General features: G+C 40.0%; 3 protein-coding genes across 4 annotated transcripts; 2 read left to right on the top strand and 1 right to left on the bottom strand.

Moving 5' to 3' along the window:
• Positions 1-883: 883 nt before the first annotated feature.
• On the bottom strand, positions 884-9,919 carry LOC126754461 (small subunit processome component 20 homolog). The gene is made up of 5 exons (XM_050466429.1): positions 9,718-9,919; positions 7,099-9,658; positions 2,257-7,034; positions 1,487-2,200; positions 884-1,428 (listed from the first exon to the last, which is right to left on the bottom strand). The coding sequence occupies exons 1-5, from the start codon at positions 9,760-9,762 to the stop codon at positions 994-996; spliced, it is 8,532 nt and encodes a 2,843-aa protein (XP_050322386.1). The 5' UTR covers positions 9,763-9,919; the 3' UTR covers positions 884-993.
• A 68-nt stretch (positions 9,920-9,987) lies between these two features.
• Positions 9,988-13,196, top strand: LOC126754462 (probable ATP-dependent RNA helicase DDX27). The gene is made up of 7 exons (XM_050466430.1): positions 9,988-10,023; positions 10,101-10,195; positions 10,263-10,487; positions 10,548-11,159; positions 11,367-12,099; positions 12,158-12,704; positions 12,953-13,196. Exons 2-7 carry the CDS (start codon positions 10,103-10,105, stop codon positions 13,101-13,103), a joined length of 2,361 nt encoding a protein of 786 aa, XP_050322387.1. The 5' UTR covers positions 9,988-10,023; positions 10,101-10,102; the 3' UTR covers positions 13,104-13,196.
• A 237-nt stretch (positions 13,197-13,433) lies between these two features.
• LOC126755432 (hormone-sensitive lipase) lies at positions 13,434-19,555 on the top strand. Of its 2 annotated transcripts, none has more exons than XM_050468004.1 (7): positions 13,434-13,779; positions 14,112-14,248; positions 15,806-16,929; positions 16,992-17,826; positions 17,886-18,560; positions 18,648-18,773; positions 18,842-19,555. In XM_050468004.1, exons 3-7 carry the CDS (start codon positions 15,815-15,817, stop codon positions 18,950-18,952), a joined length of 2,862 nt encoding a protein of 953 aa, XP_050323961.1. In that variant the 5' UTR covers positions 13,434-13,779; positions 14,112-14,248; positions 15,806-15,814; the 3' UTR covers positions 18,953-19,555. The 2 variants fall into 2 exon arrangements, with proteins under 2 accessions (XP_050323961.1, XP_050323962.1); XM_050468005.1 differs by lacking the exon at positions 13,434-13,779 and adding an exon at positions 13,786-13,936.
• Positions 19,556-21,082: the final 1,527 nt, after the last annotated feature.

Raw genomic sequence — 21,082 nt, 5'->3', positions numbered from 1 at the left:
AAAAAGTAAAGCTTTTTTAAAAAAATAAAACTTTTTGAACAAAAACTGAAACTTAAAAAAAAAATATAAAATTTTTGAAAAAAAATTTAATGAAAAAAATAAAATTTTTTGGAAAAAATAAAACTTTAGAAAAAAATAAAACTTAAAAAAATGAATAAATTTTTAGAAAAAAAATAAAGTTTGAAAATCTAAAATTAAATTTTCTAAAAAAAATAAATTAAAAAACAAAAGCTGTTAAAAAAATTTAAATTATAATTTTTAGAAATTAGTAAACTAAGAAATAAAAGACAAATAATTTAAAAAAATTAGCCAAACAATATTTAGGAAAAATTATTAGAAAATCTATACAAATTTTAAGAAAAACGGTAGATAAAAGATAAAATTTTAAAAACAAAAAAAAATTAGAAAACAAAAAAATTTAAAAAATGCAATAAAATATAAACAAAATTTAAAAATAAAGTAAATAAAAAAATTAATTAAAATAAAAATAAAATTAAAAAGTTAATTTAAAAAAAATTAAATTAAAAAAAGTTATATAAAAAAAAATAAAATAAAATAATTAAAAAAATAATAATATAATTAAAAATAAAAATAAAAATAAAAAAAAAAATAAAAAAAGATTTTAATAAAATTAAAAAAAATATAAAAAACTAAAAAAAATTTAAAAATTTTATAAAATTTAAAAAAAATTTAAAAAAATTAAAAAAAAAAATTTTAAAAAAAAAATTAAAAAAAAATTTAAAAAAATTTAATTAAAAAATGTATTTAAAAATTAAAAAATTAAATTTTAATTAAAAAAATTTTATTTTTAGAAAAAAAAGTTCAAAATAAAATTAAGCAAATAATACATCACAAAATTAATAAAACGAAATAAAAAATACTATTTCATTAAATAATAAAACTGTATTTATTTGTAATTTTCCTTATACAACTTTTCAATTATATGTATTTATTTTTGTATAATATTTATATTTATTTAGCATTAAATAAAAATTAGAATAGCTCTTCGTCCGCTTTGCGCTTGCGTTTCTTTAGTTTTTGCTTCGTGTCTGCTGCCTTGCCGCGCATCACATCCGCCTTCAAGCGCTTCGCCGATTTTTTGCGTTCCTGAGTGGCAGCCTTTCTCTTAGCCGCACGCAACGGATCGTGTATCTTTTCCTGCGCCAGCACTTTTTTGCGTTCGGCGCGCCGGCGCATTAATGCAGTTTGCGTGCGCGTGCGCAACTTATCATACAGATCGGAGCCAATGCGCTTGCGCAAACGACTACCAACGCGTAGCGCCAATTGCCGCAAGTCACCGTCCACATTTTGGTCCTCCTCGGACATTTCACGTACCAGCGCACCTAGCAGCGGGGGCGCCAGCCTTTCCAGTGTTTCCACATTAAGCAGCGTGATGAGACCCTCGATTAGCGTGAAAAGTGCTGACCGCTACATTGACAAAAAATAAAGGTTATGTTTGCTTATTATGGCGACGGCATTTACTTACCACGACGGTAGAATGTGGCGCCTTAGCCACCTCCCTGTTAATCAGGAAGCGTATGTTGCGTACCAGCCAGTACAAATTAATCTTTGTACCCGTCGTATGCTCCTCCTTCTGCTCCACCGCCGTGTTCTCCTTTTCCTCAGCTGCGTCGTCTTCCTGTTTCTCTTGCTTAACACTAAAAGGCACATCGCGCAGCATATTGCCAATGAACAGGAAGATCTTGACTATTTCATCAATCATATTCTGTTGCGTGTCGCCGGGCACCACTTGGGCGCATAAGTCCAACACCAACGATTTAATATCGTAAACGGGATTGGCATAAATGAAATCGAATTTCGCTGCATTAGCGTCCACACCATTGCCGTTTGCATAGTCTGTGTGCTGTTGAGCCTTCGCCAGTTGTGCGCCAACACGCGCATAATCGTAGTTGCTCAAAATGAGCGCGATAATTTTGGCCGCATTGCAGCGCACCCAGGCATGCTCATGCGCTAGCAGCTTCTGTGATTCATAAGCCAGTTCGTCGATCACGTGACTCAATTCGGCATTGTTGCCGCTGAGCAGCTCCACGCTGCAGTAGTCCAACATCTTAAGCAGGCAATATTGTATTTGTATGATTTCGTGGTCGATGGCGCGTTGGTGGTCCTCAGCCGTTTTGGCTACCTCCTCCTCAGTGAGCACGATTTCCTCGACTTGCTTGGTGTTTTGGCCTTTCACTTTCTGTAGGAACACAACACAAATTATTATCAATAGCATTTATTAAGTTATTAGCTTACATTGTATTTTCTGCGCTTCTTGAGCTTTTCCTCATCCACGTCAAAGCCCAGCGCCGTCGGCGCGCGCACAAATCTGCCGGGCGCGCTTGGATTATTCATTGTGAGACGCGCTACAATTGTGGGCAGCACGAGTTTGAGTCGCGGCGCGAAGGATTGCTTCTCCGCGTTTAGAAAACGCGAGCAAAGCGACGCAGCCATTTCTGCCACCGATGGCTTATTGCCGGCTTCGAAGAAGAGCAGTGTCATGTCGAATAAACGCTGACGATCGACTTTCTCCAAACGCGTAATCAGCAGCTCGATGCACTCGGCGATCGCCTTGCGGCAACCCGGGTCCTCGTCATTCACCAAACGTGGTCCCAGCGAGATATAAAGGAATTCCGCACGCTTGGAAAGTATCTTCAGCGGGAACTTCTTGATTAAAGCATGCAGGAATTGTATGACCGACTGCCGACCCGACGGCAACGAATAGCGTAGTTGTACTGTGAAGAATTTTACAATCTGATCGACGCGCTTCTTCAGTGGATATTCCATGATGTAGGTGACCAGTATATTGCGCGCCTCGTCGCGCACAAAGTCCGACTGTGATTGGATCGACATATCGCCGATGCGTTTCATTATCTGATGGAACGACTCGGCCTCAACGCGTCGCGCAATGAGCGCTTTGAGCAGTGAAAAGGAGAGCGTCTGATGTTCGCCCTCGTACAGGTTTTGCTCGACATAGAGCACGAGCTGTTGCAGTTGCTCGGGCGTCAGCTCGTAATCGCTGCATTTGCGCAGCAACGCCACGATGGCTTTGTAGCACGATTTAACCAATTGAAGATTCTCATCTTGCTTGATGGCGCCAAAGGTGGATATATTCTTTAATATCTCGAACATGCGCTCCACGACGTCGCTAAGGTATTGCTGCTGCAGCGCCGGCAACTCATAGGCGTCGTTCCAAATGGCGCCAAAGCATTTCAGCGCAAAAGTCACCACGCGCACATGTGTACTTTTCAGCGCGTCGCGTAGAAGCGGCAGTAAGGGGTTCAAGAAAGGCTGATAGTCCACTTCTACCAGTTTTTTGCGTTTCAAAACGATTTGCAATAGCTCCAGACCGAATTCGATAAGTATATGCGCATTGGCTTGTGCGTTCGATTGCACGCGCTTATTGACCGCGCCGGAACGTGTGCGCGGCGCCGGTTGTATGATGAAGCAGTCGGGACGCGCGCGTCGCATACGCTCCTTCTCCTGTTCGCTAAGCGCGCGCTTCTGTGTGCCCGGCAGCAGATCAGTGATACTCTCCGAAACTGTGCCGTAGATGAAGATGAGCAAACTCTCGCGCGAAATGTGCGCATTCTCCACCAAACCGCTCACTATCTTCGCAAAGCAATCCTGTATTTTCAAGGTGACTTTACGCGAGTGCGAACGCGTGAGATGCTCCTTGAACGGCATGAGTAGATCCAGCAGACAATTGTCTTGTATATTGCGCGCCACAATGTGTAGCACCAGGTAGCTTTTGGCGCTCGGTTTAGCTTCGGGCGTATGCGCGGCAATCTTTTCGTTTTCCTTTTCGGCGGTGATTTCACCGAATATATCGTTCAACGCCACGTCGAGCAGGTTGTGCAGACAGTTTTCAATATCGCTTGGCTGCAATTGTTCACGCAGCGCATCCAAGACACCGTGCACAGTGACGGCAAGCACGTGCACTTGAAAGCCGCGCGTCAATAGCGATTGCAAGTGGTCCATAAGCAGCGCCAGGTAGCTGGCGCCCAGCGCGAGCATAATCTTTTTCAGTATGTCACGCGTTAGCATGCGCACCGACTTTAGTGGCGAGCGCAAAAAGGTGCAAACTTTCATGAAAACGCCTGGTAAGCTCGCCTCCATTAGGTCCTTGGGCAACTTTTGCATCAGTTTAACCAGCGCCAGCGCGATTGGCACACGCAGTATCTCCTCCTCCTCGCGCTCTGCGCTGAAACGCTTACGATTGACTTTGTGCTTGTTGTCGTATGAGCTCTGCTCTGTGATTGCGCGATTGAGCGTCGGTATGAGTATGCTGGTGATTGTGAGCATAACGCGCTTGGCAGCGCCGGCGGGCAGCACTAGCGCGGCGTTGAGCACGCAAATAGCGGGTGCGGTGTCGTCCTGCGCTGCTGTAGCATCCATGTCCGCAGCAGCAAGTTCTGCAGCGAGCGCGGTGTCCTCGTCCTCAACATCGACTTCCATTTCCTTTTCATCCGCATCTTCCGCCTCTATTGCCTCGTTATCTGCTGTTACTATTTCTTTTTTCGCAGCGGTTTCGGGCTTCTCCTCTGCTTCAGTTATTTCCTCACTGCTCAACTTAGCGCGCAGCTGTTGCAGCGCTTGCGCATCGGCTTGCGCTTGTGTCAAGTCAAAATGGAACGCGTCGAGTATGCGCACCACAATGCGCACGCATTGACGTTGATGCTCCTGTGAGCTGCGCAACTTGGTGAGATAGTAGCGCAGCAGAGCGTGATACTGCTGCCAGGGCAGCAGTTGACATACCACGCCTACCGTCTCAATGGCGGCGTCTATGAGCGTATGCTTACCAGCATGCTTCTCCTGCAAGAGATAGCGCGTGGCCAGCGGCAACACAAACTCCGTCAGCGTGCGCGTGCATGGTCGTTGCGTCAACGTCTGTGCGTGAGAGTTGAATTTAAGCAGCGCGCGTCCATGGCGATGTGTTTGTAAGTGTGTAAGATTCTCGAAGAAATCCACCTCTGCGTCTTGCTGATCGCCAAGTGGCGCCAAGTCTTGCAAGACCGCGTGCGTTGTAGGCGCTTGGCGCGCCAATTCGCCCAATAAGCGTATACCTTCGTAGCGCACATTGTCGTTATTGTCGCGCAATAAGCGCCTGAGCAAATTAATGGCCACGTCGCCAACTAAATAGTCCAGGTTGGGTTTATCATCTGCAGTAGCGGCGTAGCGTTGAGCGAGGCGCGGTAACAGCAAACGCAAGTGTTCGCTGGCATTGTCGCGCAAGCCCATATCTTTGTCATATTTAATGAAGTAAACGCAGTTGTAGATCGCGAGCACGCCAAGCTCTATATCAACGCCATCATGTTCAACGTCCAAGAGCTGCGCTATTTCTTTAAGCGCATCCAAGCGCTTGTCGTAGTCGGGTTGCTCCACCCAGCGTTTGTCCCAGGCGTTCAGCATGCTGGTAAGGCGCGCGGTGCGTTGTAAGCGCGTCGCCTGCGCAATAAGCGCTTCGTCATTGCTTTGGGTAGCCTGTTTATGGCGCTTGCGCGCAATGTCCGTTACTAGCTGACACAACAATTTGCGCGCGTTCACCTCTTGCGTCTGCTCGAAAAGCGGCGCGAGTTTCCGTAAATAGGTCTCGGGTGCGTCGAGCTGCTTGATGAGATTCGCAAGTGTCGTTATAACTTGCGTGACTACTTCTTCACTGGCGTTGCGCTGAGACTTCGCGATGAGTATTGGCAGTAAGAGCTGCAATAAGCTGTCACATGTCGCTGCGTCCTCCACATGTGCGGTGAGTAACGACAGTATATTGAGGTCGCGTTTGTCAATTGCTTGCTTGGCGGCACGCGTGCTAAAGTTCATGCGCAGGCGTTTCAAGAGTTCCGGAATGTAAGGTTTTACAATATGTAGACCAGTAACTTCCACTAGTTCCACTTTCGATTTGGGATCCAACAGGCGTTCAACCAACGCCATAATGGGACGTCGTACCGCGGGCTTCGCTTTCTCATTCAACAACAGCGCTACCACATAATGGAAGATAATCGGTGTCTCCTGCGAGTCTACATCTGCGCGTCGTTGCGCTAAGAAGTTGAAGTGCTGTGGCTTCTCACCCCACTGTAAGAGTAGACGCAACAACGGTGTCGGCGTGTGAATGGCATCTTGTGGCAGCTTTTCGATGACTGGCCAAACATAAACTTCAGTCAAGCAGCGAACCTGCGCGGCCTCCCATTCGAATTCGTCGATGTGCGCGAAGAAGTTCACCAAACTCAGCAAAGCAGCGTTGCGCACATTTTTGTAGACCACACTCATCTTCGGATGTATAAGCGCCAGCTGCGCGGCGGGCAACAGCAAAATGGCATTACAAGCACAGCCCACGAATGTTAGCAGTTTCAGCATATAAATGTGGAAGTCACGCTTCATTAGGCCGCCAAACTCTTTGCGTATCAGCTCCAGCAGATTTACTATGCTTTGCAGCTTTTTCGGCGACCACGCGGCGTGTATATCGAAATCGGCCAACACTAGCGCTGGTATCTGTTCCAGCGGCAAAGCAGCGTCGGTGTATTTGGCATACTTGCCGAAAGCCATTTCCAAGAACCACAGAATCTCTTCGGTGGTGCACTGTCCCAGGAAGCGGAGAATCAGTGATTTACGCGCTTGTGCGCTCAGCGCGCGCTGTGTGCCTTTGGTGATCATTTTGCCATACAATATGCGTAGCAGTATTTTCATGAGCTCTGGCCGCTGTTCCTCGCTAACAGCTTCATCTAATTTGAAGTTGACTAATTCCTCTTTGAATTTCACCTCATCCACCAATGCGTATAGGTGTTCCTTGTGTGGCATCAACGCTTTCGATTTGTACCTGAGTATGCAGTCGAGCGCGGCGCGTTGCAACTGTGCATTCGGACCAGCGAGCAGGTCCATGTAGAGCGCGTATAATTCAGGTTCGCGATATAGGGAACGTGGATTCGTTTGCGCGGCAAATACGCCAAGTTTGCTTTGTAGCGTTTGCAGTATGCTTTTGGCGATGAAACCTTGTTGATCCTTGCGCTGTTTGCCGCGACGTCCAGTTTTGCGCGGGCGTTCTGTGAAAAGAGAAATCAAAGGTTATATATTATGCCAATTTAGACTAAAAATCAAGTAACTTACCTGTTTGCTTATCGTCATCCTCCTCCGCATCGCTGTCTAAAGTCTCTGCCTCTGCGATTTGATCCTGCGCTTGGCCGGCCGCGAGCTGCGTAAGATCCCAAGTCAGTTCGCGCCTTTCCAAACGCGCGCGGTATTCCTCGTTAACGAATTGCAGAAAGAGACCGACAAGATCGCGATTTTTTTGCTGTGCCATTTGCCCAAATTGTGGCAAACGCATCCACAACAGGTTGCGATAGTTCAGCAATTGTTGTTGCGTTTGTTTGGGCAGTTGCAACGCGGGTAGCAACTCATTTAAGATCGCGCTGCGCCAGCAAGGCACAGTTTCTATCGCGGCGGCGGTGGTATCCTGCGCGGCAGTTACAGTGTAGTCTATGCTTTCAGCTGTTTGCTGCAATAGCTGGTGATAAATCGCCCAAAAGTCTGCGACGCTCATGGCTTGCGCGTATGATTCTATTAGTTTTAGTACCGGCTCCCAGACAAACTTGAAGTTGTGGTACAACATGCCGAGCAGAAAGCGCAGTATGTGCCGCTTATAGATATCGCGCTGAGACTCCTCTTTCTCGATGGCGCGGTAGAGTTCGCCGGCCGTCTCGAGTTGCTGCAGTTGCAGCAATTGCTCACGATAATTATGCACGTTTGGTTCAATGCATTCGGCGGCATAGAATATTTTGTAGGGATGAGCCAGCTTCGTTTGGCGATGCAGCGTTTGTAGGCAGTGCGCAGCGAGCAGGCGTACATCATGCGCATGCGAACTGAGCAGGGGCACCAAAAGTTCTGATATGCGTTGAATTTCTTCCTCGGTAAATTTGGGCGTTGCGCTTAGGAGCTGATCCAGCGCGCCCAAAGCTTGTAGGTTAGTTGTTGCATGGGGTAGCAGCGTCTCTATGGAGCGTTGTACAAAACTCGACACACATTTAAATTTGAGGTGTATGTGCGTCTCGAGAACGAGCGAGTATAAGGTCAATTTCTGCGCTAAATTATTATCAGAATTTAAGCTATCTAAAATTTGGTTCAAAATGGTGTTTAGCTTAGGCTCAAGTGCCTCTTTTTCCAACCCAGCAATATGTGGTGCTAAAATTAGCAATAAAACTTGCTCCCTCAAAGCATTACTCTCTTCCTCCAATACATTTTCATTAAATGCAAGTGTCTTTATTTTTTCTTTCAATTTTTCAAGCGTGTTTTGTTGTTTTATATGTAAAATATAAGGCTGCCATGAATCCAGTGCAAATGCATTGCCTGCCAGTGAGCGCTTATGCAGGACAACGCGTGCCAACAGCTCAAATGCAGGCTCATCAAACTTGTCCTCAAAGTTCGCAACGACAGAAGGTAGCACTAATAATTCGAACTGCGCATGCGCACCAACAAGTAACACAAATTGCGCATAAATATCGCGTTGTTGCACGTTCAACGCTTTCTTCATTAATCGGCTGGTATCTAATTGTGTCAGGTGGGCATTATTTGCCAGTAATACCTTGCTAACTAATTCTACGAGCAAATGTAGTGCTCCTTCCGCTTTCCCTTTTGCTTTTTCTTGCCCACAGTAGTCCAACATCTTGATTATAGTTGGTACCACCACGTCTAATTCGCACAGATGTTTACCATTGCGGTGCTCGGCTGCGAGTATGTATAACGGCAGAATATATACTAATTGTTCCGAAGCTCCTACACCAGCTAACATCATGTTTTGGGTTACATTGCAGAGTTTGTTCCAATAGAGCGGCATGCTTTGAGGCGACAAAAAGTTGAGCAACTCTTGCACAGACTGCTTAACAATTTCACAGAGCAATTGCAGTTTGTCCTGTGATTTGGCCCGCTGTTCGTCAACTAAGCATTCAAACATAAATTGGAGAAAATCGCCCGCTACCGAATGGAATTGACCTTTCACACCACGCACAATTTCAAAGAGCAAACGCCCACATCCTGCTATGCTGTCCACCTGCTCGCGTGCTATTGTGTCCAAAACGAAATCAAGAAATTTGCGATAATCGCGCACATCACGTGCTATAAAGGAGAAACACTCCACGGCAAAATTGGTTACATGCTCTTCGTAACGCTGTTCATCTAGTAGTGGCAAAATGGCATGGAACACCACACCGATGTTTTTCTTCAAGTACGGTTTTAGTGCTTTGAATAAGTAAGCCAAGCAAACCAATGTCCATTCTAATTGCTCTGCGTCTTGGGTATTGAGCAGACAAATGAGTCGATCAAGTACGCGCTGAAAGTACGGGTAGAAATCCTCACGCAAATCGCGCGCTAACACGTATAATAATTCCAACAATGGCTGCAATGATAGAGTTGTGGCCGTCGAGAGACGCTCTAACAAGAGATCTATCACAAAGTCTTTTTTGTGCACCAGTTGTGGCAATGTTACCACCTTCAGACATCTGCGGCTGAATTGGCCGAACTCGTCTGTTAAGTTTAAAACTATCCATTTCTTCAGCGTTTGATGAAAACATGTTTCATTTTCCTCCTCTGGCAGTTCTTCGTTTTCATGTCCAATGCGGTACAAAGCCAAACGCCGTATATCAATCTCATTAACACGGTCCGCAAAGGATTTATACTAAAAGCAAGGGCAAGTGTTTAGTACGTAGTTGTGGTGCATGGTTGGCAAGTACTTACCCGAAAAGTGTTGGTGTTTTTAGTTTTATGCAATATTTCCGCCATACTTGTATATTTACATTTATCCTGAAAAATTCCTTTATTTTTTTTATTAACACTTGATTTGAATTAAGAATAAACACTTTAACACATTTTTTAGCTCCACAAAAGCAGGCAGTAGGCAATGAAATCTGTCAGTTGCAGCGCACATGTTGCGGCTGCCGCGCGTTCAGTGTACTTTTGTTGATAATGTGGTGAATGTTCAGTGCTGTTTTCATATAAAAACAAACAGCTGTCTCACACGTGTGTTTCGTTTGGGTGCAGAAGGTTGTACAAAGATTGTAAAATAAAATAAAACTATAATTTTAAAGGAATTTGTTGGAAATTTTGTATTTAATTGGCAGAAATGGGTGCCACGAAGAATCTAGACTTGATAGCAACTATTGAGGATGATGCAGAGGTAGAAAATTTCTCAGAAGATTCCGACGCAGAAGTGGAGGTAAGCGGTACCAAAAATTGTGCGTGCTGTGCAGTTGATTAATTTGAAAAAACTTTTGTGTTTTTAGTATCAACCCACAAAAGTACGTCACAAGAAAGTAGCCGAGTTTGAGAAAGGTTTTCAATTTGTGTCCTCTGTGAAAGAGTACAACCAAGATACCTGGGATGATCTCATGAAATATGTAAAGCGGAAGGCTCGCACCAAGACCGATGACAAAATTGCCGAGCGCCTAAAAAAACGTGTATCTGATGGCAAGCCCACAGAAGGAGACGACAGTGGTGAAGATGATGAGGTATGTTGCTGGGCAACCCAATATTTATAGGAACGTTGATCTATCTTTAATCAATTTTAGATCCCGCTCTCCGATGACGAACTGAAGCACGACAATCTACGACTACGTGAGAAGAAACTGTCTAAGAAAAAGAAGAAGAAATCTGATGATAACGCGGACGAGGAAGAGGAGGAAGGTGAAAAAATGCAGTTTGATGAAGCTATCGAAAGCAACGAGTCCATTACGTCGTTTTACCAAATGAATTTATCACGTCCACTAATGCGTGCTATCGGTGTATTGGGTTATATATATCCAACTCCCATACAGTCTTCGACAATACCTATTGCATTACTGGGTCGTGATATTTGTGGTTGCGCTGCCACTGGTACGGGTAAAACAGCGGCTTACATGTTGCCAACACTGGAACGTCTTTTATACCGACCAATGAATAACAAAACAATTACGCGAGTACTTGTGTTGGTGCCAACCCGTGAGTTGGGCGCACAGGTGTATCAAGTGACAAAACAATTGTGCCAATTTACAACAATTGATGTTGGTTTGGCTATTGGTGGTTTAGATGTAAAAGCACAAGAACTGGTTTTGCGACAGAACCCTGATATTGTTATAGCCACACCGGGTCGTCTCATCGATCACATTAAGAATACGCCTAGTTTCAGCTTGGATTCAATTGAGGTGAGTAGTCTAATTTTTTTCGTAACAATGTCTTTATTGCTTAAATGATGAATTATATCCTTGCGCTCTGAAGCAGCTTTTGGCTGTATTTGTGGAACTTTATAGTTATGCTTCGTAGGAAGCATAACCTGATTTCCTAAAACTATTATATTTTTTTAATTATCTGAAATTGTGTGAATAATAATGATTTTGCTCTTTGATTCATAGGTGCTCATTTTGGACGAAGCTGATCGTATGTTAGATGAATATTTCGCCGAACAGATGAAAGAAATTATAAATTCGTGCGCCAAGACTCGGCAGACTATGTTGTTCTCGGCCACAATGAGTGAACAAGTCAAAGACTTAGCTGCTGTGTCGCTCAGTAAGCCAGTCAAAGTATTCGTCAATAATAATCAACAAGTTGCCTTCAATCTAAGACAAGAATTCATTCGTATCCGTGAAGATAAAGAGGGTGATCGTGAACCTATACTGTCCAGTTTGATTTGTCGTACATTCCACGATCATTGCATGGTATTTGTTCAAACGAAAAAGCAAGCTCATCGCCTCCACATTTTACTAGGCTTACTAGGCATACGTGCTGGTGAACTGCATGGTAACCTCACGCAACAGCAGCGTCTAGAGTCGTTAAAAAAATTCAAAGAAGAACAAATAGACGTACTTATAGCGACGGACGTGGCAGCTCGTGGTCTGGATATTGTGGGTGTAAAAACCGTCATTAATTTTGTCATGCCTATTACAACCGAGCACTATATACATCGAGTCGGTCGTACTGCTCGTGCAGGGCGCGCAGGTATTTCAGTGTCATTGGCTGGAGAGAAAGAGCGTAAAATTGTTAAAGACATTATTAAGAATGCAGAGAACTCGGTGAAGAATCGTATAATACCACCAGAAATTATTGAAAAATATCGCAAGAAACTAATCGCACTCGAACCGGAAATACGTAAGTTGTCTAATTATTTTCTTCCACATATTCATCATTACTTATATCTTGTTTGCAGAACACATTTTGGATGAAGAGCAAGCAGAACGTCAGCTGGCCAAGATGGAGCAGCAGCTTTCAAAAACGGAACGCAAATTGCAAGGCACCCAGTTCGAGCAACGCGCGTGGTTCCAAACTCGCAAGCAGCGTGAAGATGAAAAGGCGCGTCTAGCTATTACCCCCGAAGAGAATCAAAAGGATGGTGCCAATGAAAAGAAAGGCGCCGGCAAACGCAAGCGCACTGAGTATGGTGGCGAAGGCGAAGATGGACCACCAGTAAAGGAGCTCAACGCTAAAAAAAAGAAAAAGAAGGAAGAACCGAAGAAAAAGTCACCAGAGCAATTGGCAAAGGAGCGAGTTATAAAGGAGATAGAAAAGGCGTCTTTGGTACGCGCTAAGATGTCAAAGCTGAAGAAACGTCCTGGTAAACTAGGTGCAGTGTCTGATGAGCAAGGTCGGAAACATGTAAGCGACTACAATAAACTGAAACCGACAAAACGTCGTGGCCAGTCAGCATTTACGAACGACTTGACTGATGTGAGCCGAAGCGGAGCGTTGCGTCTGAGGTATGCATATTGCGAAAAAGGCTTGATATATTTAAAAAAATATTTATTAAAATTAAAAATTTTTTTATTATATTTTTTTTTTTAATAAATTTTTATTTTTAATAATTTTTTTTTTATTAAATTTTTTTTTTATTAAATTTTTTTTTATTATATTTTTTTTTATTAAAAATTTATTTTTTTTATAAAAATGATTTCTTATTAATATTTGTTTTTTTTTATTAAAATTATTTTTTTTTAAATTTGTTTAGATCGGAAGCCAATCGTCATAAGAAGCTCAGTCAAATAGCGAAAAAGAAGAAGACGAGCGGTGTGAAAATTGCCAACAAAGCTGGCAAAAATAAGTTCAATAAAGGCAAGAACTTTGGTGGTCCACGTTTTACAAAAAAGAATAAGAAGTAATGTAGCTACTGTTATACATATTAGTATATAAAACGTTTATTTTCATTTCTTGTAAATAAAAAAATAAAGTACGCCTTTATAAAAAATACAAAATTTAGAATTAATTCTTGCTTTTGGTAAAAAGGCACTAAGATTTATATTAAAACTATTTAAAGAGTATTTAATGCATTCAATAAAGACGATACTCATAATCATAAAAATTTAATTTATAAATTACCCCAGTTAAAAAATTTAATTGAAAGGGAAATATTCATTTTATTTTCTGTTTATTGTGTTCAGCACATCTGGTAGCACTATCTGATTTACAAACAGCTGTCAGCAAAACTTGTTTGTTGACGTTTTCCTCGATTACCTCAGTCTACTAATTTTCAATTCTACAACAAAAAAAATAACAAAACAACAACGCAAAAGTCAAGTAAATTTGGTTCATCAATTGGTTTGTGCAGCAATTTAATAGCCAGGCGGAAGATATTAGCTTAATTTTCGCAGTGGTTCTACATCTCCCACACAAAATTATTTCATAGTAAAAATTTTAAGTGAAAACTAATTCTAAAAGTTTATGATAAATTGCGGACTGTCGAGTGGAGAAAAGATTGCAAAATATTGCCAGAAGAAAAATACAACTGTTTGGTTGAACTTTGATCAACCGACGTAGTGTGACGTGAGCATTAACTATGTATGTATCAACATAAAAAGCAAATATAAATAAAAAATGTAAATATTCCGTGACTAAGTAACTTCGCTTGCTGCGAAAACCAGTGCCAGCTTGTGTTCTGCAACGGGGGCGTTTCCAAACGCTTTTCCAGCTTTTCAGTTGCCATATACAGAAAATTGTATGGTATTTAATTTAACTTGTCTTCTATCAGTAGAAAATTTGACAAAAAAGTGAAAGTTTAATGCGCGATATGCGTGCTTTCTTGTTTTCTTTTGGAGATTTCCAATACGTACATATTTGTAACTCAATTCTCATATTCGTTATTCATTTTGTTTAATTTTTGATGTCATCAGCGGTCACCACTGCTCCGTCTTGTTTGGAATTAAGCGAAGTGACAAAAATAAAAGAACACAATAAAAACACGGAGTTGTTGGTGATACTTAGGAGAGAGGCGATAGAAGGCGAGCGGATAAGCAGGTGAATAAAACAGGTAAGACAAGTATCATATTCAACACTATGAAACAATATTTTTCTGAGGGTCTTGGTGTAGATCACAAAATGTGTCTTATTCTAGAAAAATAAAGTTATAAATATAAAAAATTTAAGCTTGCATGTGTTTTATTGCTTTTGGCTTAGCGAACTGCTTTTATTAATTTGCAGCTGGGCACGCTTATCACTATTTTTTGCTTTTTATTGTCCGCTTATCAGTAGACGCGGTAGCATTGTTCCCACGCAGCACTTGATAACCTCTCTAAAACAGCTTTCATATATAAAATTAAAAAGTATTGATAATCTGCCGCTAATGAAGTGGCTGTTGATTTCGGTAAGAATTAGATACATACAACTAGGCTTGAATAAAAGGAATATGAGAGTTTGTGGACCGATATCAATGACAAATGCTCAGATAGATAGATAAGATTATTGAGGTTCTGCATCGCGACCTATTGACCCATCGGGTCTATTGTGCCCTCTCCTGTATCACATGACCTCCCAAAGCCCCAGCAGTCTGAAAAATTCCAGTAGTTTGCCGGGCGTTAGTGAGGTGATGTGATCCCCTCTGATAAATGCTCAGATTCTTGATACCTGTTCAGCGTATAAAAATGTGAAATAATGATTAAAATAATTCAAACACATAGTTTTTTACAGGTTTGTAGCCTTTATACATTTTCAAATTAGACTAAACTCTAAAGTACCCTATTTCCGTTAGGATTTCCGCTGATTTAATTTTTTAGTGGAATCTTGCTTTCCATTTGCCATACGATGCTGAAATGTTACTCATACGCCACACTACGTCCAATATAATTGTTTTTATAATTTATACCAATAATGATTTTTCGATGAAAATGTACTATTAGTATCCTATCTTTCAAGTTGGATCAAACTGGAAACAATGTGCTAATTTTGCTTAAATTGGTTCAGTAGTTTAGGAGTTTACCGCGGAGTAAACGGCAATGCAATTTTTATATTCTATATGTACATATAAAACCAATATAAAATATTTTCTAAAAAAATTCATTTTTATTTGTTTACTATTTTTTATATATATGTGTGTATGCAGATTTTATATTGTTTATATGCTGCTTATTTGCATATTTATTATTATTTGCTTATTTGTACACTTTTGTAAAAAAAAAATTAACAATATTGTGCTAAAACCTTGAAAAGCGTAAATTTCTACTGAACATTACAATGACTGAAGTTTTTGCTTCAGCGATAGCTGTTGGTTTGTTCAATTTTATTACCGAACTTTAATATGTACATACGTATGCATACATATTATTATATCCGTTACGCAAACTGTATAATGTTTATACTTCGCATAAAAAGTAATAGTTTTAAATGAACTTTACACGGTAGCGTTATTCATGCATAACTAAGTCACTTTTAAGCCAATGAACTAAGCGTAGAAAAACAATCATTTAAAATAAACAGTAAATATGTATGCATATATGAATAGCGATGTATTGCTAATTGATTCAGTATTCTTTACATGTAAATATATAACAGGTAATAAGCAATAATAATATGTTTCAATTTGCATACATAGTATAAAAATATGGAGTGTAATGAGCCGACAGCTGGGGTCACATTGGGCGCTGAAATGATTGTTAGCGACAGTGGAAAAACGCCAGTTGACAAGCTAAGTTCAGTCATAGATGAGCAGTTACCTAACGGCAATAATATGTTCACAACACCACCATCGCCACCGCCCTCACCCAAATCGCTGCCCTCCTCGTCAGCTGCCTCAACAGTCTCGTCTGCTGAATTGCGAACATCGCAATTTGACGATCAACCGATGGCGGAGTCGTTAACTGCAGAGCCTGAGGAAGATGCAGCGCCCGCTTTGCAGCCCTTATACGCACAATTGCTTGAGCAGTGCATTGAACATGCCAACCACTTCAGAGAGGATCCTTCGGAAAAGGGACAGCGTCTGTATGGCGCGTTTGTCGCCTGGCAGGATTTTATACGTTTGGCGAACAAGCTGGTGCTACAGATAGGCGCTTTCGCTCACAAATACGACTTTGACGAGCATACGCCGGGTAATGGCTATCGCAGCTTTATAGCTGTAACGAATGCATCCATCACATATGGACAAAATATCTGCAAGAATCTCCATGCAACGCGTGCCACAATGTTTTTTCGTAAGAAATACTACATGAAGGAGGTGGAGTCGTGCTCGCAGCTGCTCTCCTCGTTGTGCACTTGCCTGCATTATTTGCTTATCATGCATGATTGGTCTTGCGATTCGGGTGACTTGTTCGCCAATGGACATCACTCGGCGGAGGAATTGTTCGAACTGGGCGATACGATCAATCAGTATGCCTTCTATGGTCGTTGCCTTGGGTTTCAGTATGACAATTCGATACGCGGTGTGCTGCGTTTCATTTCTATTGGTATGGCGAGCTTCTCCGAAGTGTTCTATGCTCAAAGTGAGGGTAAAATCACCAAGACGACACGTGGCCTCTGGACAGGCAGCAAATATTTTTTGAATCCAGAGCAATGCGCGCGACGCATTGTGAATATTTCGCAGAATGCTAAAATCGACTTTTGTAAAGCCTTTTGGTTTCTCGCCGAATCGGAGATGATGCATACCATACCGACTATTGTCGGAAGTTCGGTGAAAGTGAATCGTGTGATTGAAATACCGCCAGAGCGATTGCAGTTGCCGCGGTAAGTTCGTTTTTAATCGTAAAGTAATTTATTCCTTATTAAAAACCAATTTTCCATTGCAGTGTTACAAAGTCACAAAAGCTACGCACTGCGACCGATGTAAATCAAAATGACAATGCCGAACTGATCGATATACCTTTACCAACCGCACACATCGGTCCCGGCAATTCAATACGCGTGCGCTTGTTGAGTTATACGCGTCGGGAGGGCATGATCGGTGAGGGTATATTTGCACGTAGTTGGCGTCGCCTACCAGCACGCAGCCGCAGCGTTCTGTTCCATTGTCATGGTGGCGGTTTTGTGGCGCAGTCATCGAAATCGCACGAGCTCTACCTACGCGATTGGGCTGCGGCGCTTGACGTGCCGATTATCTCTGTGGATTACAGTCTCGCACCCGAGGCGCCCTTTCCACGCGCACTCGAGGAGGTATTTTACGCTTACTGCTGGATGTTGCGTAATGCCGAGCATTTAGGCACAACCGCTGAGCGCATTGTGCTTGCTGGCGATTCGGCGGGTGCAAATCTTTGCATTGGTGTGGCGCTAAAGTGCATTGAACAGGGTGTACGTATACCGGACGGCTTGTTTTTGGCCTATTGCCCGACCTTAATTAGCTTCGTGCCGAGTCCGGCGCGTCTGTTGTGCCTCATGGATCCGTTGTTGCCTTTCGGTTTTATGATGCGTTGCTTGCGCGCTTATGCCTCACCCGAACGCGAGCAGATGCAGGCGAACGCAAAACATGTATCCGAAATGTCTGATATTCGCAACGCAACACCGTCACAAGAGCGGCATTTCACCTTACAAATGGAAAAAGAGTACAGTGCGGCGTCCAGCAGGCGTACATCGGCAGCGAAGAGCCCGATATCATCGGTCGCGGAGAATTCGAAGTGGGAGCAAATGGTGAGTTTGGCGTAAAACTTGACTTGTAAATATGTATTTAAAATATATATTTTATTTAGTTAAAAGACGGCACTGCATTGGACATGAATGCTATGGCGGCAGATGCTGAGACGGAAGAGAGCAGTGATACTTTTGCGAGCGCATCCTATCACAGCCAGACAGTTGAACGTACCGATTTACCATCCGCCGAGGAGGATAACAGTCTTTGTGTTTCCTTCGAAGACGACTCTCAGCCAATCGTGCACTACCCCATACAACTGACTGCCGAAACGCAAAAAGATTCGGACTCAGAGCAGTACATTGATCGCTTTTTGGACCAATATCTCATCGACACAAACACACAAGAGGCCACGGAGCAAAAAGTCAATGGCTGTAAGGTGACTAATGGCACAACATATACGAATTGCATCGCGCCAACAATAGCGCGCACAGCATCCGAAGAGAATATCATCATTGATACCGGCAAAGAAGTGATCGCCTTTGAAACCATACATGGCCGTTTCAATAATGCCTTCAATGCGCTTACAACGACCTTCGATCGTTACACTAAATCGAGTGAGATTCGCGGCGATGCGCCGCATAGCGAGCGCATTAAAGATTTGCGCAACATGGATGCGTTGATAGCGCGTAGCCCTAGCTTAGAGTTTGCCTTTCAAGTGCCAAAAGATCCCTTCCTATCGCCCTATTGGGCAAGCGATGAGTGGCTTAAGCAGCTGCCAAACACAAAGATTTTGGTGAGTTTTTTGCGTACAATTATAAAAATATTTAGGTTATGTTTATATGAAAACACATTTTCATATTCATTTCTCACCACTTGATAGACGCTCGATATGGATCCCTGTCTCGATGATTGCGTCATGTTTGCGCGTAAGCTTAAGAAATTGGGTCGCCCAGTGACATTGGAGATATTGAAGGGCCTACCACACGGCTTTCTGAACTTTACAATGGTGAGTGTGTGTGTGTGAGTGATTTTCGCTTTTACATATTTAAAAATAAATTTTTTTGCTCCATTTAGTATTCGAGCGAGGCGCGTGACGGTTCCAAGCATTGCATTGCAAGCCTTAAAGAACTGCTGTCAATTCCTGTGGATATTCCATTGAATGGTCATGCTACAGGAAGTAAATAATTAATGTTGCAACAGTTTCAAAATATTTTTACGATATACACACTGAAATACTTTATAAATTATTAAGGCAACATGAAGCAAACAAAGTATGGGATTTATCCTTTATTAAATAAATATACTAATAGCAGGGGTATAGAGTGAGTATTAGTATGAGTATTCATATAAAATTCATTATGCATAATATGAAATACTAAAAATATTAGTCACATGCTGATTTCAAATGCGAAACCAGTTTTAACAGCAAAAACAAAAAAATTGTAAATCATTCGAAAAAGCAATTGTATTATGGCAGCAAATGCAGATTGTGATAGGTTAAGTGTATAATTTATTTTTGCTTTATTTAATGCTTCAATTTAGTTAATTAATTTATTTTTTGTTATGCTATCAACACCTTTTAAATACGCTAATTTCCTTAACTCGAATTTTTAATTAATAAGTAAGCGTAACGAACTTGTTTAGAAAAGAAGCGCGGACACGTGCAGGTTTTATTTTCAATTTTTATATTTTATTTATTTATTTTTGTGCCGGCTAAGTATAAAATTATATACTATGACAGCTTAGTTAGAAAAAAAAATTCAATAAATGTCAATACTCTTTCTTAAATTTTTTATTTGTTTTAAAATTTTTTATCTTATTTTTTTTTTAAATTTTTTAAATTTTAAATTTTTTAAATATTTAATTCCTTTAATTTTTATTATATTAATTTTTTCTTATGAAATTTCTGTATTTTGTTTAGTTCATTGCTTAAGAAAATTAATTTTTCTTCGCTTGTAGCTTTTATTTTACTACTTTATTGCTTTTATTGAATGCTACTTCATTTTCCTTAATATACTTAAGTATTTTATAGCTAACTCATACAAACTAAACGCATTAGTTATAAAAATGTACGGTAAACAAACAGTATTTTTGCAGCTCAAAACCTTTTTAGTAGTTTGTTAAAGGAGTAGTGATCGATTTAAAACTAAATTTACATAAAATGGCTAAAAAAAATAATATGCTTGATTAATTTGCATAAAACTTTTAATTATATGCAATTGCAAATTAGCTTTTTAGTTATTTATAGTGGCTTATTAAAAACTTTAAATGCACAATTTGCACTTTGGTGTGCTTAATTTAAAGAATATTTTATGAAAAATTGCATTTAAAAAAAATATTTTTTTTTGCTTTCAATATTTGTTTATTTTTTATTGTATTTTAAAATAAACATTTTTTACTATTTTTTTTATTGCTTTCAATATTTTTTTAGTGTTTTCAATATTTTTTTTATTCTTTATTGCTTTTAATATTTTTTTTTATTTCTTTTAATTTTATTTTTAATATTTTTTCTATTTTTCGCAATATTTTTCTAATATTTCATATATTTTTATTTTATTTTTTAATTTCCCCTTTTTTTAGATATTTTTAAATTTGTTTTGTAATATCTGCTTTTATAAATATTTTTTTTACAATAACAATTGCTAAGAGAATATTTATAATATAATAATAATTGCAAAATTCTTTATTTAAATTTATTTATGAATATTTTTTAATACTTCAATTGCACAAAATGCACTTTTTGAGATTATTTTGCGGGATATTTGCAACGAATTTGTATTTATAATTTTAATATAATTTTTTATGCGTTTATTATTTTTATTAATTTTAGCCAAGCTCTTGTTAAGGTTTTATAAATTTTTACTCATTATTCAGTTTACTTATTTTTCTGTTTTTGTTATACTATTTAATATATTTAAATAATAATTTTTTTCAATAAAAGTTTTTAAATATATATTTTTTTTAATATATACTTTTAAATAATTTTAAAAATAAGGTTTTAAATAATTTTGATTTCAAAACAATTTTTCTAAACTTGAAATTAATTATTAATCAAGTTGTTATGTGTATTTATTTTTTACTCATTATTTATTTTATTTATTTTCCTTCATTTATGGTATACTTTTTATGGTATATTTATAATATATTAATTATTTTTTTTTACAAATATTTTAAAATAAATTTAAAAAAAAGTTTTAAAATAATTTTGATTTCAAAACATTTGCTCTATTTATTTATTATTAATAAATATTTATTTTACTTAATTTTCTCTTTTTTGTTATACTCTTTTATAGATTTATAATATATTAATTATTA

Source organism: Bactrocera neohumeralis, chromosome 4, assembly GCF_024586455.1.
Source record: "Bactrocera neohumeralis isolate Rockhampton chromosome 4, APGP_CSIRO_Bneo_wtdbg2-racon-allhic-juicebox.fasta_v2, whole genome shotgun sequence".
Classification (NCBI taxonomy): domain Eukaryota; kingdom Metazoa; phylum Arthropoda; class Insecta; order Diptera; family Tephritidae; genus Bactrocera; species Bactrocera neohumeralis.
The sequence above is the reverse complement of the archived record's forward strand: the minus strand, read 5'-3'. Positions and strand labels throughout refer to the sequence as shown.

Bases quoted from the DNA above. Each gene is read 5' to 3' on its own strand.
- LOC126754461 (XM_050466429.1), bottom strand. From the start codon at position 9,762: ATGGCGGAAATATTGCATAAAACTAAAAACACCAACACTTTTCGG. The intron at 9,659-9,717 runs GTAAGTACTTGC...CCTTGCTTTTAG, and splicing joins AAAACACCAACACTTTTCGG to TATAAATCCTTTGCGGACCG. The intron at 7,035-7,098 runs GTAAGTTACTTG...CTCTTTTCACAG, and splicing joins GGATGACGATAAGCAAACAG to AACGCCCGCGCAAAACTGGA.
- LOC126754462 (XM_050466430.1), top strand. From the start codon at position 10,103: ATGGGTGCCACGAAGAATCTAGACTTGATAGCAACTATTGAGGATGAT. The intron at 10,196-10,262 runs GTAAGCGGTACC...TTGTGTTTTTAG, and splicing joins ATTCCGACGCAGAAGTGGAG to TATCAACCCACAAAAGTACG. The intron at 12,705-12,952 runs GTATGCATATTG...AAATTTGTTTAG, and splicing joins AGCGGAGCGTTGCGTCTGAG to ATCGGAAGCCAATCGTCATA.
- LOC126755432 (XM_050468004.1), top strand. From the start codon at position 15,815: ATGGAGTGTAATGAGCCGACAGCTGGGGTCACATTGGGCGCTGAAATG. The intron at 18,561-18,647 runs GTGAGTTTTTTG...ACCACTTGATAG, and splicing joins TGCCAAACACAAAGATTTTG to ACGCTCGATATGGATCCCTG. The intron at 18,774-18,841 runs GTGAGTGTGTGT...TGCTCCATTTAG, and splicing joins GCTTTCTGAACTTTACAATG to TATTCGAGCGAGGCGCGTGA.